The 17,059-nt window shown below is 46.2% G+C and overlaps 1 protein-coding gene across 1 annotated transcript in view; it reads left to right on the plus strand.

Annotated features, from left to right (window-relative positions):
* The window catches only part of Kif5c (kinesin family member 5C), a 149,573-nt gene that overhangs the window by 81,866 nt on the left and 50,648 nt on the right, over window positions 1–17,059 (plus strand). The window contains exons 11-12 of the mRNA XM_032903267.1: window positions 2,425–2,573; window positions 13,833–14,005. Of these exons, the coding sequence (XP_032759158.1) occupies window positions 2,425–2,573; window positions 13,833–14,005 (322 nt within the window). The remainder of the gene's footprint in view (window positions 1–2,424; window positions 2,574–13,832; window positions 14,006–17,059) is intronic.

Genomic DNA, 17,059 nt, shown 5'->3' on the forward strand with positions numbered 1-17,059 from the left:
GCTCCGGGCTCCTCTGACTCTCTTATCTCTGCCTAGCTCTGGGTCCTGTTTGCGTCACTGCAGTGGCTCCCTTCCCTCTAGCCTCTAGGCAGGTCAGGCCAATCAGGAAATGGGGAGCAGGTGATGGAAAAGGACAAGGAATGAGTGCAAGATCTGTACTTCCCCGCAGGCTCGTTTTGGGCTGGATTGCTCTAGACCACAGGCCATTATGGTTCCGACAAGCTAAGTTTTGTCTTCTAGCTTTCTTCTTGGGGCTTCACCATGTTTACTAATGTAGGCTCTGCACCGTCCCCTCTTCCTCAGTTCCTTCCCACACCTTTGTTAGACTTGGCAAATTGCCCCTGTTGAGCGGGTCGCTGCTTCACTGCCAAGCCCCGGTTACTACAGAAATAGAAGAAGAAGAATAATTTTCTGGGCATCTCAGAAAATTATCCTGCAATACACTTGATAGGTCTACTTGAGGACTGTACCTCTAAGTAACACTGCCTAGAGATAGCGCGGGGGCTCCATCTTTTGGTCTCTGGTACCCTTTGGAGCCTTCAGGGCACTGTTTATGACTTAAAGGAAATCAGTGGTCTTCAAGTGCATCCTTTGGTGACAGCAAGCATCTTAGCTATGAGGTTTTCCCTCCCACTTCCTGACTTAAGTTGATAACGGTGGACAAAACTGTGCCTGTGCTTGCAGACGCAGCCACAGCACTGCCCGAGGATGTTAGAAGGTGGGGTGAGAAAGCCAGACGCACCAAGTCTTAAGGGAGTAATGAAATTACTGCTATTGAAGAATTAGAACTGAGGCAGCTCTGGGGAGAGCAGCCTCAAGGTACAGCAAATAAGAATTATCCTAACTCTCTGTAAGTCCAGCACTGATGTAGTTTAACTCCTTTTTCGACAGTTGGGTTATTTAGTTGTCTGTTTTAGTAACTAATTTCGCAATGGCATCCATAGCACAGGGGAGGAGGACGGTTGAATTGCTTGCACCAAAATAGAAATCATGTCCCGACTGTCATGTGATGACAACAGTAATTAACCTGGATCATACCAGCTGTACCAGCAAACATGACAGTCCTGGAACTGTTTGGATATTCAAATGAGAGTGTTCGTGGCAAGTAAGACAGAACACTTTGTATCTTCACACAGGCTTTGCCTGCTTAACAAGTAGAGAGCGAGTGGAAGAGCCATTTCCTGGGCATGGCTGGGCCTGTCCGTTTCTGTGCAGGCCTTGGTGAGCCGAGCCTTTTGTTTATCTCACCTGATGCAGATGCTGATGCTTTTCCCTTCCCAGCTCTCCTTTCATTCACTGTCTGTCTGTCATGCGCATGACATCACACCCATAGGCCACACACTCTAGGAGATTATGAAAAAAAATGGTGCCCATGAGACATGTTTGTCATGCATTTTTTAAAGACATTCTGAATTTGGATATACAAATGTTAAAAGTCCCAACTTCTAGCTATTTTTAAACAGTGAGATGATTTCAGAATAACCAGCCTTTTACGCTAGTGTGCTGATGCTTGCCTTTGATGGGGGTGGGGGGGATCAGTAGGAAGCCATAGTGTTCCCCAGTCAGCCTCTCTCACTTATGTGGCCCACCTACCTTATAGCCATGTGTTGGCATGTACCTAACACTTTGGTTCTAGGCACCACAAGCAAATAAGAGAAGTAACTGATTGTTCAATTTGGGTCACTGACGTATGAAACCCCAAGCTCTAAGAGGTGGGGACTTTGTCCATCCTTCTTGGTATATTCCTAGTGTTTTGTAAGTGTTTACTGAATTGATTGAGAATTATATTTCAAAGGCCAATCTGGCAGAGGTCTGTGGGATGCTTAATGGAATATGCTGAACACTGGGGTAAGCCTGTCACCCGAGGCCTGGAAACAGACTGAGAGGACACAGAGGAAGTTAGACATGATGGGACCCTGAGACACGATTTGAATAAAAGTCCATTGGGCTGAGAGGCTAATGGAATGTGAAAGAGAAAAGGATGGTGTTGGAGCCTCAAAAATAACCGTGAGGTTGGAGCGATGGCTCAGCAGTTAAGAGTGCTTATTCTCTCATGAGGACTGGAGTTTAGACTTCAACATCCACTTCAGACACCTCCCAAACACCATAGCTCCAGCCCCAGGGACCCAGTACCCTCTTGGTCCCCAAGTGTACAGGTATGTGCACGCGTGTGTGTACACCAACACCCCCTCCCCCCCCACACCCGTACATACAGTCACATAGGCACACATACATAGAACACACACACATACTAAAAATAAGTCCCCTTTACAAGGCATAGTAGCATGGCCAGCAAGCTAGGCTTGAGGGCTGTAGGTAGATGCCACAGGACGTCTTCACGATCCTAGTCCTTGCTAGATGTTAAGGCTTCGTTATATAAAATCAGTAAGGGCTAACGGCTTATTTCCTGTGTTTCAACCCCAGAGCAAAGACCATCAAGAATACAGTCTCTGTGAACTTGGAACTAACAGCAGAGGAATGGAAGAAGAAATATGAAAAAGAGAAAGAGAAGAATAAGGCCTTGAAGAGTGTCATCCAGCATCTGGAGTCGGAGCTGAACAGGTGGAGGAATGGTGAGAGCAAGCAGAGCGGGGAGGAGGCGGGCAAATGCTTCCTCCTTCCTGCGGCGGTCGGGTTGGCATCTTGGGAGACTCTTGGGAAAGGGGGTGACCATGGAAGTCGAGCATTTCCAGTTCCTGTGATGACGAGTGTTTTATTATTTTGTACAAGTAATGTTTCGTTATTCCCAGACACCGTACCCCAGCTCATTTCGTCCTGTGACTTGTGACCCGAATCAGTTAATCTCTTTAAGTGTGTGCACGTGCATCTGGATTGAGGAGTGCATATGTGTGGGGAGCAGTTCATGTTTGCGTGTGCGTGTGTGTGTGTGTGTGTGTGTGCGTAGGGATGTACATGTATCTGGAGGGGTGTGTGTGTGTGTGTGTGTGTGTGTGTGTGTGTGTGTGTGTGTGTAGGCAATAGCATAGCTGAGGATGTTATACCCAGGAAAACTGTCTGTCCCCTTTAAGACAGGGTTTCTCCTTTGCCTGAGCTTGCCTAGGAGCTTAGATTAGCTAGTAAGCCCCATGGATCAGTCTGTCTCTACCTCCCCAGCTCTGGGATCACAAGCGCACGTCACTGTGCCTGACATTTCTCTGTGTACTCTTGGAATAGAACTCAGGTCCTTGTACTGAGCATCAAGTGTTTTCCTGAGAGAGTGGTTCCCCAGCCTGGCTAGAATCTGTTTCTGATGCTCTGTTTCTATATGTCCCTGTCCTTCACTGTCAGGGATCCTGGCTGCCAGGAAACCTTCTGAGGTTTTTTTTTTTTTAAACAAATACAGATTGCTTCAGCTAAAAAACTAGGATTTGCTTTCAGTCTTTCCATTTACTTATGGGTAAATGTCACCTCTGGCCAGAACTTGCCTTTTCTGAGCTGCCTCACCATAGATTCCTCAGACAGAGTGAGACGTAGTGGGCTGCAAAAACCCTTTGCTAAGATGGGCCGGACAGGCCCGCTTCATGACTAGTTTTTCTCCCCCTTCTTCAGTCTCTTTGGTTTGCTCTATAGGAGAAAATATCTCCTAGAGCTGGGGTGCAGTGGGTGGGTGGGTTATGGGGGAGGTGTGAGGAGTGGCTTGCAGATTCCGGGCAGACACATCATTGCGGTGACTTTAGCATTGTGATGGAGCTCAAACGGTAGCAGTCTGTTTTAATCTGGAAGCGAGGTAGGTTGGAGCTGTGTCAGAGGATGGGAATAGCTAGACTAGAAGTCATTTGTTCCTCGGATCCTTCGCTTCTCTGGGGTGTGTATTTCAGCAGCGACTGCAGCCTATGGTGCCCCGAGGGAGGGAGTGTGGGGATGGCTGAGCTGGTGTGGAGATAGCACGGTCTGTTTACAACCGCACAGTGAGCTGGAAGCCAATTGCTGGTGATGGTATTTGCTGCTGCTTCTTGCTAGTAAGGATCGGGTATCAACGAGCTACTTATTTACTTGAGAAGCAATTACGTGGCAAACAAGAATTCAAGAGAGGATCAGAATCTGACCCAGTAGCCTAAATAACAGGATTTCCTTCTCTTGGGAAGCGTTTCTAGCTACACACGTGTTTCAGAAGCTGCTAGAATAATTGAATAACTCAGCACCTGCGCTGAGCGGTGATCCGTGTAGTGTGGCAGGAGCAGCAGAGTGGGCTGTGTGGAATGTGGGATGGGAGGCAGTTATGAGAAGCTTTGTGATAGTTCTGGAATCCTTTCGGGTCAGTTCCCGGTGGGATAACTGTTTCACTTAGTAAAGCCCTTTGGTGAAGGGTTGGCTCACTGGCCTTAGAAGCATTGTGGGTTGTGGTTTTAATCATTTCTCATCTCTTGCCTAACTCTAGCAGTCCACCTCTCCATCCCATATCCAGTGCTACCTTGTGGAATCTGGCCTGCCTCGTTTGCCTGACTTCCTGCATGCCTAGCACCTGTTTGGGTCCTGCATCCTATTGGCTTCTGTATATGCCACCACTTTAACGGGCTGTCCTGCTTCCTTTCCCATTGCATAGCTTTTTAAAGTATGATTTATGAATCTTCTGGTGAAATCCTACATAAATCCTTAAGCCGCATAATTTGGGCAAAGTAATTCATAGTTTCTGGTCTATCATAGATCTACAATAAATGCATATTACATAATTGTGTGCTTAACATGGAATCGGGGCAGTTGGGTGAGACCTGTGCTATGGGTGTAAAGGGAGTTTTCAGTCACGGTCAATACATGTATGGTAATAGTCTATGCTGCACCCCCAGAAAAGAAAGTGTGTGTCCAGAGATTTTATAACAGGCGTTTGACCTCTTTGAGAAGGCGGTGAGGGCTTCCCTGAATACGCAATATAGAAGTTGACTGGAGAGAGCAGTTCGCTGGGAAATAGGAGATTTAAGGTGAGCTCCAGCTTCCTGTGGAGGGGACTGAATTGGCCGTGGAACTGAGGGTGGGAGTGGAAGACCAGTGTGGAGTCTGGGCTGGGGAGACAGTGGTCTTGGATGAGCTTGGCAGGTAGATATAGGAGTTGTTCTTCAAGCAACGAGAAGCCACTCAGCCACAGAGCACTTAAGAAGAGTTGCGTTTTGAAGGTCTGTGGTTGTGCTGGAGAAAGGACTGGGGAAGGCAGAAGAAGTTGTGGTAGAGGCAAGGAGAAGGCAGTTGAATTGGAGGAGGTAGAAGAGAGTGAGTTGGATTGGTTTTGAAACAGAGAAATTTGCAAGGTTCTACAAGGCACACAGGGAGGACAGTGTCAAGGTGGTTCTGAGGCTTTTGTCTTGGCTAAGTTGGCTGGAAGACAGAACTATTCCCTTAGGCTGGAAATACAGGAAAAGAAGCAGCCTGGGAAGGAGTGCGCTAAGGAGGAAGCCTGGAGTGCCCAAGAAACATCCTAGTTGAGAAGGTAGTTCTGAGGGAAGAGGGAAACTGGAATATTACTAATCTTTTTTGTGGTTGAAGGCATAGGTGGAGGCAAGGCTCCTAGAGGTGATAGAGAGAGGGAAGAGAGGAAGTGAAGATTGACAGACTCCCCCCTCAGCCTGTGGCCTTGTAACCTCCAAGCAGCTGAAATGGGAAGTTCTGCAGAGAACCTTGCTTTCCCAGCTAGTATTTGTATTTTTTAGGTGACTTTTCTGGAGGCAACGGTTTGTAAGTGCATAGAACATGGCCTGACTGAGAGAGACCACGGGTAGTAAGAGAGCAGTGAGGGAGAGTGAGGAGGCTGGAGTGGTGCTATCCTGAATCACTCCGGGTGACTCCTTACACCTGAGTCCTAAGACCTGGTAGGCACATGGGGAAGAAAGCTAGGATGGACACAGTGTCAGCTCTCCCAACTCATATCGAAGTGGCAGGATATTGCCTGGTTCCTTTGAAATATGGAATACATTATTGGATCTAAACTTCTAGGAGGCAGCTACTTAATTTACTTCAGTATTCCCTGGGTATTGATATTTCCACACCAGGATCTGAACGCATTCTAGGAGCCCTGACAATGGGTGCTTTCCATAGGAAAAATACTCCTTTCCTTGCAGGGTGTACTTATAATTTAAAAGCTTCTCTGGTCCATTCTGGCGCTGAGAGAGTAAGGAAGAAGTGTGTGCACACATATATGTGCCTTTGAGTACTTGGTATTCCTGTAGTTGCTATCGTAGAGAAGACAGTGGCAAAGCAAGGCAGGAAGGAATCAATTACAAATCTGGTGCAGGTAAATGGATAAATAAGGACACATGTCTAACCCAGTTGGTGGTGACAGGTGAGACAAGATATTATTAAAGTAAGAGGCTTGCCCTATTATATATCTAGAGGCTGATCTAAGGTCTAACCCCTCCACCTGGACCAATTTTCAGCCTTAGAAGCTAGATTGAGACTACACATTGTAAGTTTAGGTTCCCTCCAAGACACGTGTGGAAATCACAGATCCTGAAGTGATGGTAGTAGGCATTGGTTTCTTTGGGAGTTGTCCTAGTTGGGATGTCTACTGCTGTGATGAAACACCATAACCAAAAGCAACTTGGGGAAGAAAGGGTTTATTTGGTGTATACTTTCACATTGTAGTTTATCACTGAAGGAATTCAGGGCAGGAACTCAAAACAGGGCAGGAACCTGGAGGCAGGAGCTGATGCAGAAGGGTACTTGTGATGGTTTGTATATGCTTGACCCGGGGAGTGGCACTATTTGGAGGTGTGGCCTTGTTGGAGTAGGCGTGACCTTGTTGGAGTAGGTGTGTCACTGCGGGCAAGGGCTTTAAGACCATACTCCTACCTGCCTGAAAGTTAGTCTTCCACTATAACCTTCAGAGGAAGCTGTAGAACTCTCAGCTCTGCCTGCATCATGTCTACCTGGATGCTACCTTGATGATTGTAGACTGAACCTCTGAATCTGTAAACCAGCTCCTTATAAGAATTGCCTTGGTCGCTCATGGTGTTGGTTCATAGCAGTAAAACCCTAACTAAGACAGAAGTTGGTACCCGGGACTGGGGTATTGCTGTGATAGGCCTGACCATACTTTTATTTGGAAGAATGTGGATTTTGAGACTATGGATTTGGAAGGCAGTGGAATGCCTTAAATGGGCCAGTGGAGAATTTCAATATGTGACATAGAGACTGTTTTTGTGGTATTTTGGTGAAGAATGTGGCTACTTTTTGCTCTTGTCTGAAGAGTCTGCCTGAGGCTAAGGTGAAGAGACTCAGATTAATTGCATTCACAAAGGAAGTCTCAGGAACACCCGTCATAGACTTTGTTCTCTGGTTAAGGCTCATGAAGAGCATTTTGAACAAGCATAATAAGCTTAGAAAGGAAAGACACAAAATACATGGTTCAAGTATTTAAGGGGTACCAGGAAGTGAAATGGAGCTGAATCCTGTGTTCAAAAATATTAAATTGAATTAAGGGAGTAGTGATCTTTGGGCGAGATCCCATACGGTTAAGTCTAGGTTCAGTCATGTATTCAGTCATGGTATTACAAACCTTTAATCCCAGTAGTCAAAGCCACTAAGACAGAAGAGCTCCCACACCCCATCCAAGAACAGGATGTCTGTGTTGCCATGCTGACCTCCAACTTCTAGCTTCCAAGTTAGGAGAAATGTCTCTGTTGCCTAAGAGACCCCATCCTATGGTACTTCGTCATAGTAGCTCTGAGTGACTAAGGCAGCAGCCCCTCAGCACTGCACACTGGACAGTTCTCCCAGTTGAGTGGGCACCCATAACTTGGAGCATATGTTCTGCAAGCATAATTCTTTTTGGCTTTGCTTCTCAAGTGTGCTAGCTCTTTAACACACACACAGCGACCAAAAGAAGTGCCCTATCTTTTCTTGTTTGTTTTTTGTTTTTGTTTTGGTTCAACTCAGGGTTTCTCTGTATAGACTAGACTGGCCTGGGACTCAGATCTACCTCTTCCTGCAGAGTTCTGCAACTAAAGGTGTGGGCCATCACTGTCTGACCACACCTTTTTATTAAGGAAGGATGAGGAGAGCCACCTCACGGCCAGGGCTTCATCCTGCAGTGAACCAGTTATTGTCCTCTGGTGAGAAGCAGTGGCAGCAACGGACCCTGCCCAGCCTAGATGGGACGAAGGCCTGGGAAGAATATAGAGGAGACACAGCATGCAGAGTCTGAACACAGGCTGGAGTGGGAACAGCCGGGTGCTTGTTTCCCACATCATTTTGGAGATTTGGAGGACCAGGATAGAAGTGTGACCTAGTCTGCGAAAGACAGGGTACTTTGGCTGTATGACAATAAAGCCTGCGTCTAGTCCCTGGGGTGCAAGGAGAGAACCGATTGTGGATCATATTTCACCTCACACGTAGGCCATGACACATATGTATGTATGTGGATATACACTGAATAAACGTGTAAGTGTAAATTTTAAAATAAATCAGCATCGTAGTTCCCTCCTATCCTCTCAGCATTCTAGAGGCAGAAGTGGGAAGACTGCAACTTAAAGGTAACCTGGGCCACAAAGAGACCCTGGCTCAAAAGGAGTCACAAAAGAGGAGATAAAACTGTTCTTCTTCTAGTTTCAACTCTATTATGATGATGATGATGATGATGATGATGATGATGATGATGATGATGATGATGATGATGATGATGATGACGACGACGACGATGATGATGATGATGACGATAGCATGGATACATGAATAAAAATATAATTTCAAAGAAAAAGAAAAAGGAGAAATCAAACCTAAAAAGAAAACCAAGTTTAAAATTTAAAAAACATTGTTTAGTTTTGCGATTCTAATTCTGTTACATCATTTCTTCCCTCTCTTCCTCCCTTCAAGCCCCCGCATATCCCCTACCTGCTCTCCTTCAAATTCATGGCTGCTTTGTGTACTAAATATCACTGCCAAACTGACATTTTTTTAAATGATGTATGTTTTTGTGTGTGTGTGTGTGTGTGTTTGTGAGTGTGTGTTTGTATGAGTGTGTGTGTATGTGTGTGTGTGTGTTTGTGTGTGTGTGTATGTATGTGTGTTTGTGTGTTTGTGTGTGTGTTTGTGTGTGTGTGTTTGTATGTGTGTGTGTTTGTGTGTGTGTGTGTGTGTGTGTGTGTGTGTACATGCCACACTTTACTTGTGAGTGTCAGAGGACAACTTTCATGAGTTAACTCTTTTCTTCTGTCCCAGAGACTGAGCTTGGGTGATGAGTCTTGTGCAGCAGACAGCTTTCCTGCTAAGCCATATTGTTGGGTCCTAAACCAAAATTTTTACAGGGGTTCATGTCAGGAAAAAACAAAAACCAAATGTGCAGGTGTCTGGGTAGCAGGGCAAAGGGGGTTTGGTGTGTCTGCTGCGTCTCTCCTGTTGAACAACTAGGTATACAATAAGTGTAGTAGGTTTCAATTGGTGTTGTTGGGGGAAATCGTGCTAGTAAATGCTTTCTTTTGTTTGGGTTTCTTGAGACAGGATTTTGCTGTGTTGCCCAGGCTAGCTTTGACCTTTGATCCTTCTGCCTCAGCTTGCTCAGTTCTGGAACTTCAGGAGGGGGACCACTATGCCTGTTGAGATTTACTCTTTCAGCATTAAGTCTGCTCTTAGCTGCACAGGCGTGAGCTCACACTCACAGGAGTTAGCATTTCCGTCAAGAGGTCTAATCGCTGTGTTCTTTCTCCCTTTGAGAGTGCACCTAAGCTAATAGAAATACTGACTGCTCACCAAACCACGTGTCCTATTCAAAAGGTCATGAATGTAAAGAAGGCCACAGGATCTGGTTAGCCTGTGCATTAGAAAAATTGCTTTAGACAGGATTAGGGGGTGCAGAGGCTGCTTACAGTATTTTTAGGAACGAGGGTGAAGGATGCTATTTGTATGCAAAGCAGTCTCATAAAGGAATGATTTTTTTTTTAAACTTCACATTTATGTAATGACATCTTGTCGCCAGCTGTTCCTGCCCATCTGGCAACTTAAGGATCTCCTTTTAGTGTCTTCGATACACAAATTGCTTACCATTAGGTTTGCCACTGGGCCTGTTTAATTGGTATTAAAACAAAACACCTCGTTTGCCAGATCTACAGAGGTTTCTGGTGGAAGCTGTGAGTGACCTGCAAGTTCCTGCCCTGGAGTGGCTGAGAAAATGCAATTACCTCTCTGTGTTCTCCAGAGGCTTCGGGGACTCAACTTAGGGAAAGAATTACTAGCTTGTTGCTATTTCATGTGTGAAATTTTAATGATTTCCTGGCAGTCTAATAGCATCGCTAAAGAAAAAAAAAAGATCCAAATAAATCCATTAAATCCATTTTAGAATTTTTAACTAATAGACCTAATGAGGGTTTTTTTTTTTTTTTTTTTTTTTTTTTTGGTGGTCTGCCATCCTCATCTATTGAAATGGATAGATTCCCCCCTCCCCATTTTCAGAAATGTTATTTATGATCTCTGGGGGTTTTCGTTTTATAATTAGAAGGTTCTGCAAGCCCTATAGGTATGCTCCAAAAGAATGCTCCTGTGTAAACACAGATCTTTTTAGTCCTTAGAGGTAATTACAGCTGACAATAGTAAATGCCAGAATGCTTATTTAAAGATGGGCGGCCTTTCAGCTTGGGGAACCTGACGTTTTCCAAGGTTGGAAGCTCTTCTGTAGGCAGCAGAAACAAGCCTCGTGGGCTGGACTCAAAGAAATCTGCTTTTAATAAAGCAGAGAGAAAATAAAACGCACTGCTAGTCTTCGCTTGGTGGTCTCTCTTCCTCCCTGATTGATTGAGGGCATTATTCCTCCAGGGCTGGCTTGCAGCCCTCCTCTCTGTTACAATCAGTTATTCCATAATCATCTTGTGGAGCACGCTGCAGTGCAGGGAATATTCTCGATTAACGCGGCGAGATTGCCATGGAGACAGATTGCCTGGTGTCAGCTCTTGCACGGTGTTGGGAATTTACAGTCCCTAGACATCGTTGTGAGCTGGGCAGTGTAGTTACCAGGGTGGCATCTGGAAGTCATTCCCCTGTCCTTTGAAGGGCAGTGGCGTTTGGAAACCCTCTGGTTCCTCCCTGGGCAGGGGCTGTGCTGCTGCTGCTTCTGCATGTGGCTGCTTTGTTCAGCTCCATCTGAATGGCTGTTGCAAAAAAATAATAATAATAATAATAATAATCCTGCCCGCCTGACCTTTAGAATATGAACTGGCGAGAGCTTGCTGTTTACATGTAGCTTTGTGGGAGATGTGTTGACGCTTTGATTCAAAGAAGTGCTCACGGGAAACCAGAAAGGCTGCTGCGGGTTTCAAACACTGTTTTCATGACGATAAACAATAACCCTGTAAAGGACTTGCATAACTGTTTGGTGGTTTACTTTTTAAAAGACCACTTGGGCACAAAGGTGTTTTGAATATGCTAGAAAAATTGGACTACCAAGCGTGTGCTGTTGCCCCACTCCTCGGGGAGCAGAGGTAGCCTTCAGACTGTGATGCTGGCCGTGCTCCTGACATCTACCGTCTTCCTGCATCTTCAGAACAGTTCTGTGATGAAAGCAGCTTCGCTTCCTCCTCTTCACAGAAAGGGACTGAAGAAGCTAAGCGGGCTGCATGCCTGTGATTAATTAGACCCGTGGAAATGTGCAGCGTGGCCTCAGGATCCCATTGTGGCACTGGGAATGTTTATGAGAGTCTATTGATCATTTTCAAGGGGACCATAGCGGCAGTGGCAGCTTTCTGGACCTCTGTAACCTGGGGCATCACCTACCCCTCAGTAATGCCATTGTCAGAAGAAGACAGCTTTAGGAAATCTGATCTGTGACTTGGTTTGAGCAGATCACTTGTAGGTCACAGGAGTTAATCCCTGGCCTCTGCCTGCCCAGATGAATTTGGGGGTTGGGGGATCCTTAGTTCATCTAGCCCTCAGATATCATTGCCTGCCCAGCCATTTGGAACCAAAGCTCTCAGGGACCACATCTCTTCCAAATGTCCGGGATCTTATCTCTTTCTCTGCAGTGAGTGTCTGGATAATATGGTCATGCTTGGAGGATTTCTGGGTCAGGCCAGTACAGTTAAGAATTTCACCTTCAGCATGTTGAAACAGGAAGGTTAAATTAATAGTCAGTTGCTGTGTTTCCCAAATTTTACAAACTATTCCTGAAAAACCCAAAATATAATCATATGCAGGACTTTCACAAATGCCAGAGTGTCGGTGTCAGATTCGTAAGAAGAACAGAATTAGAAAGGAAAAAGAGGTTCTAATAATGCTGTGCATTTCCCGGGTTGTTTGAGGGCATATTCTAAATTATCCGTGTGGCTAGAAATTATGTCTGTATCTTCATCCATCCACTCACCCTCTCATCTGTTCACTCATCCATCTCGTCATCTGTCTTGCCGCTCTGATAGCCCATGGGTTTAACAGGCTGTAGAGAATATAGATTGTTTTATTGAATGAAATTCATTCCTCACGCTAACGTTGCTGACGAGTGCTTTGAACCAGCGATTTTTGCTGGGTGATATACTGATTAGGTTCAGGTTCAGCTCAGAGGCCACCATGATCTGGTTTTATTTAGGTCAATAATTCCAGAGAAATGCTCACACATAGTGTGCAGTCCCTTTGAAAGGGGAACATAGGGAGGCTTAGTTTTACCTGCAGTGAAGTATGGATGACCGAGGGGTTGCTTCCCGTCGCTGCTTTAGATGGAACAGATACAAATGTGAAGTCATTGGTGTTAGCTTTACTTACACAGAAGCTGCTCACAAGCCTTAAAGCCAGGGCATCCTGGTGTCTTGTGTACCGAGATAATGTGCACTGTGTTCAGGTTGGTTCCTTGAGGCATGAAATACACGAAAGAACAGTATATTTCTCAGCTCTTCTGTCCTTCCCCTGCTTATGGCTTAGGGGAGTTTTCTGGGAAATTTTTGCAGGACAGATATTCTGAGCCGAGAAGCTGAGTGAGGCCCGAGGTGCCCTGATGCTCAGGGGCTGGAGTGAAGTTGCTGCTTGCACTGTGTTGGTGAAACGTCTTTGGTGTGGGTTTGCTGTCAAATATTCAAGCTGAGAGACGAAGTCAGGCTGTGCGGTGTCCATAGGATCTGTTTCTGTCTTTGCATCCTGATTTTCCTGTCGGGGCAGCCCTTGGCCAGCCTGAGACCCGTGCCTTGCTCCCCTTAGCATTGTCAGATTGAGGAGCCCTTCCTTTGACGGCCCCGCAGACCCTGCCTGGCAGGCTGAGAAGTGGTGTATAGATTCCAGATAGGCCGCCTTTTCTTTTCCTAGGGACTATCTGACATCACAAGAAATTATTCTATTTGAACTCTCCAGCAGAGCCAATTAATTCGGGCTTCCTGGGGGAGAGTGTGGTGGTGGAGCTGTGATGGCGCAGGACTGATACAATTCTACGTCCAGGCTGCCCTGACTTCAGGAGTCTGAGATTGGGAGGAGCGGAGTCCCACCGCGTTCTGGTTAAACAGTGGCGCTGTGTTCCTTGCTTTGGCTGTTTCTACTAATGACACAGTAACATAATTAATTGGTAATTAGGATGCCTCAGAGGTCTATTTCCCTTTGAATCGGTGACTAGAGAGAATATGAGGCTCGCAAGCACTAGCGTGTTTCTCCACAAAAGGAAAAGTGTGTGCAGGAGCTCCCAGGCAGTGCTGGGGCTGGATCAGTTGGATCAGCTCTGTGACCAGTGCAGCCATTTGATTTCTGCCCTGCATTCTTGGGCTAACAGTGGTCAATTAGCTACACCTTTCTTCCCAAACAGAAAGAATGGACTTTAGCTCTCTGCACAAGGACTCTATTGTGTCTGCTGTGTCTTTGTCAGTGGGAGTGACTATTTTTAGTTTCCTTCCTGGAGGGCTGCACGCCTGATTTCTCTAGTCCTCAGCACCCTGCTTGCTGTGTTTTCTCAGGGGAAGCTGTGCCTGAGGATGAACAGATCAGTGCCAAGGACCAGAAGAACCTGGAGCCCTGCGACAACACACCCATCATAGACAACATCACGCCTGTGGTTGACGGCATCTCTGCTGAGAAAGAGAAGTATGACGAGGAAATCACCAGTCTGTACCGACAGCTGGATGACAAGGTCTGTGCTTCAGAGCAGCAGCCCTGTCTCTGTGGGCCCCAAGCCTCCACTCTGCCCCAGTGGGCCAGTTAAAGAGATAAGCTATCTCCTAATGGTGAGGAGATAAGAAGGGTCAATAGGTGTTGCCACATCCAGGGGGAAGAATGCGGAAGGGGCTGCATGACCCTAACTCTATCCTTCAGGGCACAGACCTGGGGAGACATTGGAGTGGCAGGCAAGAGGTACACATAACGAAGCCCATCGTCCTGTTCAATGTGTGTCGGTTGTCTCAGTTTTGGATCTTGGATGCTTCCAAGAAGTACTGCTTGTATGGGCATGTCAGTTCCTAACTGCTGAGGGCTCCCATTCGAAGACTGCCCTCACCCGGTGATGACGCGTCTTCACGGCTCTGTTGCTTTGGAATCCGAGGGCACTGCAGGTTTGGGTTAGCGACTGCGGACATTCAGGTGCCTTTGAGGGAGTCTGGGACAGGTCCCTGATTGCAAAGTGCCTTAGTTACTCTTATCTGTGTACTGTCAGCCTCGAAAGGGGATGAGACAGGTTAGGGACCATGGATTTTTAGATAGGCACTCCCCAAGTGATTAACGTGCTTCTCTGCAGAGTTAATCAGGTGACTGCACAAAGTAAAGAGAGATCCAAAATGAAGATAGAGATATGGTTTCTATCCTGTTTCCCTTTGCCTTGTGGGGTCAGTGCTTTCTCAGAAAGCAGCCCCTGTGAGCCATTATATACATTAGCCAGAGACTGGTAGTCTTCACTCTGGTCCAAAGACCGAAGGTGGCCGACACAGTCAGCCCCCTGGAGCTGAGGTAGGCTGCAGACCACCGTGGATGTATATCTTCCTGATCCCTGTTTTCTAGCTTGATTACTGTAGGAAGTTCTTATCAAAAAGAGCTGGGCTGGCAGGGGTGGGAGGGTGGGTTGGTCTAGATAGACAAGTCCTCACTTCCAGAAATCTGTCTGTCTGAATAGATTATTGCCGGAGAGGACGGCTGTGTGAGTGTGCATGGGCGTTCTTGTCTCTTTCCTCCTTCTCCATTCCTGTCCCTTTCTTCTTAGAGAAGTCTATAGCAGTCCCACTGGGGACAAGTGTAAGGTTAATCACATAGCTCCATGGCCCCAAGCCTCAGACCTAATCGCTTTAAAGACTGATACCTTTCTCCTGTGAAGCTCTTTTCAGGGGCAGACTGTTGAGGGATGTAGCTTGCTCATGTTATTAGGGGATGCTTAACTCCTAGAACAAACTCAAATAGCCATGCAACTGTGAACGTTAGAGTAGAGAAAAAGACTCCCTGAACAGCAGGTATCACTCGTCCCCAGTAAAGGTCCACTTAAGAATCGCAGAGGCCCAGTACGTCATGTGATCCTGACATATTCCCCTTGGGATATCCCAAGCTCTTTTAGTTCATTTTGTCAAGGTTGCTGATATTTTCAGTCTGCTTTCATCTTTTGTGTGGCGATTTGGCTCAGGTGCTATGGGGACACCTCTGGCTGGATGTCATAGTTTTGTTCTGGGACTGTCACCATTAGTCTCACAGGGCTCTGTCTTTGAGATACAGCCCAGAGTCTGGACTGGTATCACCCTTGCAAGCTGAATGTGACTGGTTGAGGGTTCTCCTTCTGTTCGTCTGTGGTTATGGGAGCTATATGTCACCCAAACATAAAGCAGGGTGACCCTACCATTCCACAAACACATCTCACAAGATACCCCTACCCACGAGAACAGGGTACTTTGCTCTTCACGCTCTGTCACCCCACCCTGCTTCTTTAATCATGGATTTTATTCTCAACACCTCAATGCAAAAGTAAATCAATAGTAAGTTAATAGTTTATGCAAACTTCTTGATTTCTCCCAGAGGACTGCTACCGTTTTCAACGATGAGGAAAAGCCACACGCAATCTCTTCCTCTCTTTACAGTTTCCCACATCCTCAGATTCTGAGATGTCAGAGCAGAGTTGGTTCTATGATGCTGAGAGATATGGAAGAGAACAGAGCACAGAGCACAGAGATGATGCCCTAGAGGGCATCAAAGCTCGTGGTCTACTGTTCAGCCATTTGTGAGCTGCTTGGTTGTGATCTACCGGCTGTCATCCTCATGTGTCCCTCAAAGGCTCAGCAGATAGCCCCGTGCTTCTGATGGTTTAGAGGCTTAGCTACCTTGAGACTGCGTGAATTGGGACAGTGTCTTCTTCGGTTATCGAATGGTAGAACTGGAAGGCTCTGAGATGACGTGAGGCATTAGCTGGGGATTGCATTTCTTTCTTAAGTCTTCACAGCCTGTACTTGGTAGAGCAGGAATGAGCTTTCATAGCTCTCGACCTTGAGCCCCACACTCATTTCATTTTGGCCTTAGCCCTTTGACCAAGGAACTGGTTAACCTCAGTAAGTCTTTTTAGGACACAGTGGGGGAAGATTACACAGTTTCCCCAAATCCCTCTGTGCTATTCCTCATGGGTCTAAGAATAGATAAACCTAAGGTCCTGAGACTTAGCAGAAAAGCTCCCACCTTGTCGTAGACCTGCGGCTCAATGATAAGAGGCTCAGGGAAGATGCCCATGCTTGCCCGTCCGCTGTTCTTATCTGTAACTTGGGGCTCACAGATGTCACTTCAAAGATTGCTATGGGGACTAAACGTCCTAGTATATAACAGCACACTATAAATACAGGTTCCTCATCAGGCTTCCCCTCTGGGGGTTCTCTTTGCTTGGTGGAGAAGATGCCTCATTTGAGAGTGTGAAAAGTGTCAGTCTAATGGGAGGGGCTGGGTTCTAGCATAAAAATATTGGTGGTGGCTTTGTTTTTCTCACTGAAAGCAGTAAATTCAAGGATTGTAAGTTGATTACATTCTGTACTAATGACTGTTTATCAAAAAACATCTCCAGATTTAGTGACTTTTTGACAACTGAGGTGACTGTAAGAAAAACCCAACTCCAAAATTGATTTTTGAAAAGTGCTTTGAAATCGTGTATCTCACAGTGAGCATGCTTAAGCGTGTCCTAAGAGATACACTGACATGCAGAAGTACAGCACAACTTATTCAGAAAGGCTTAGAA

This window comes from Rattus rattus, chromosome 5 (assembly GCF_011064425.1).
Source record: "Rattus rattus isolate New Zealand chromosome 5, Rrattus_CSIRO_v1, whole genome shotgun sequence".
In the NCBI taxonomy this organism is placed as follows: domain Eukaryota; kingdom Metazoa; phylum Chordata; class Mammalia; order Rodentia; family Muridae; genus Rattus; species Rattus rattus.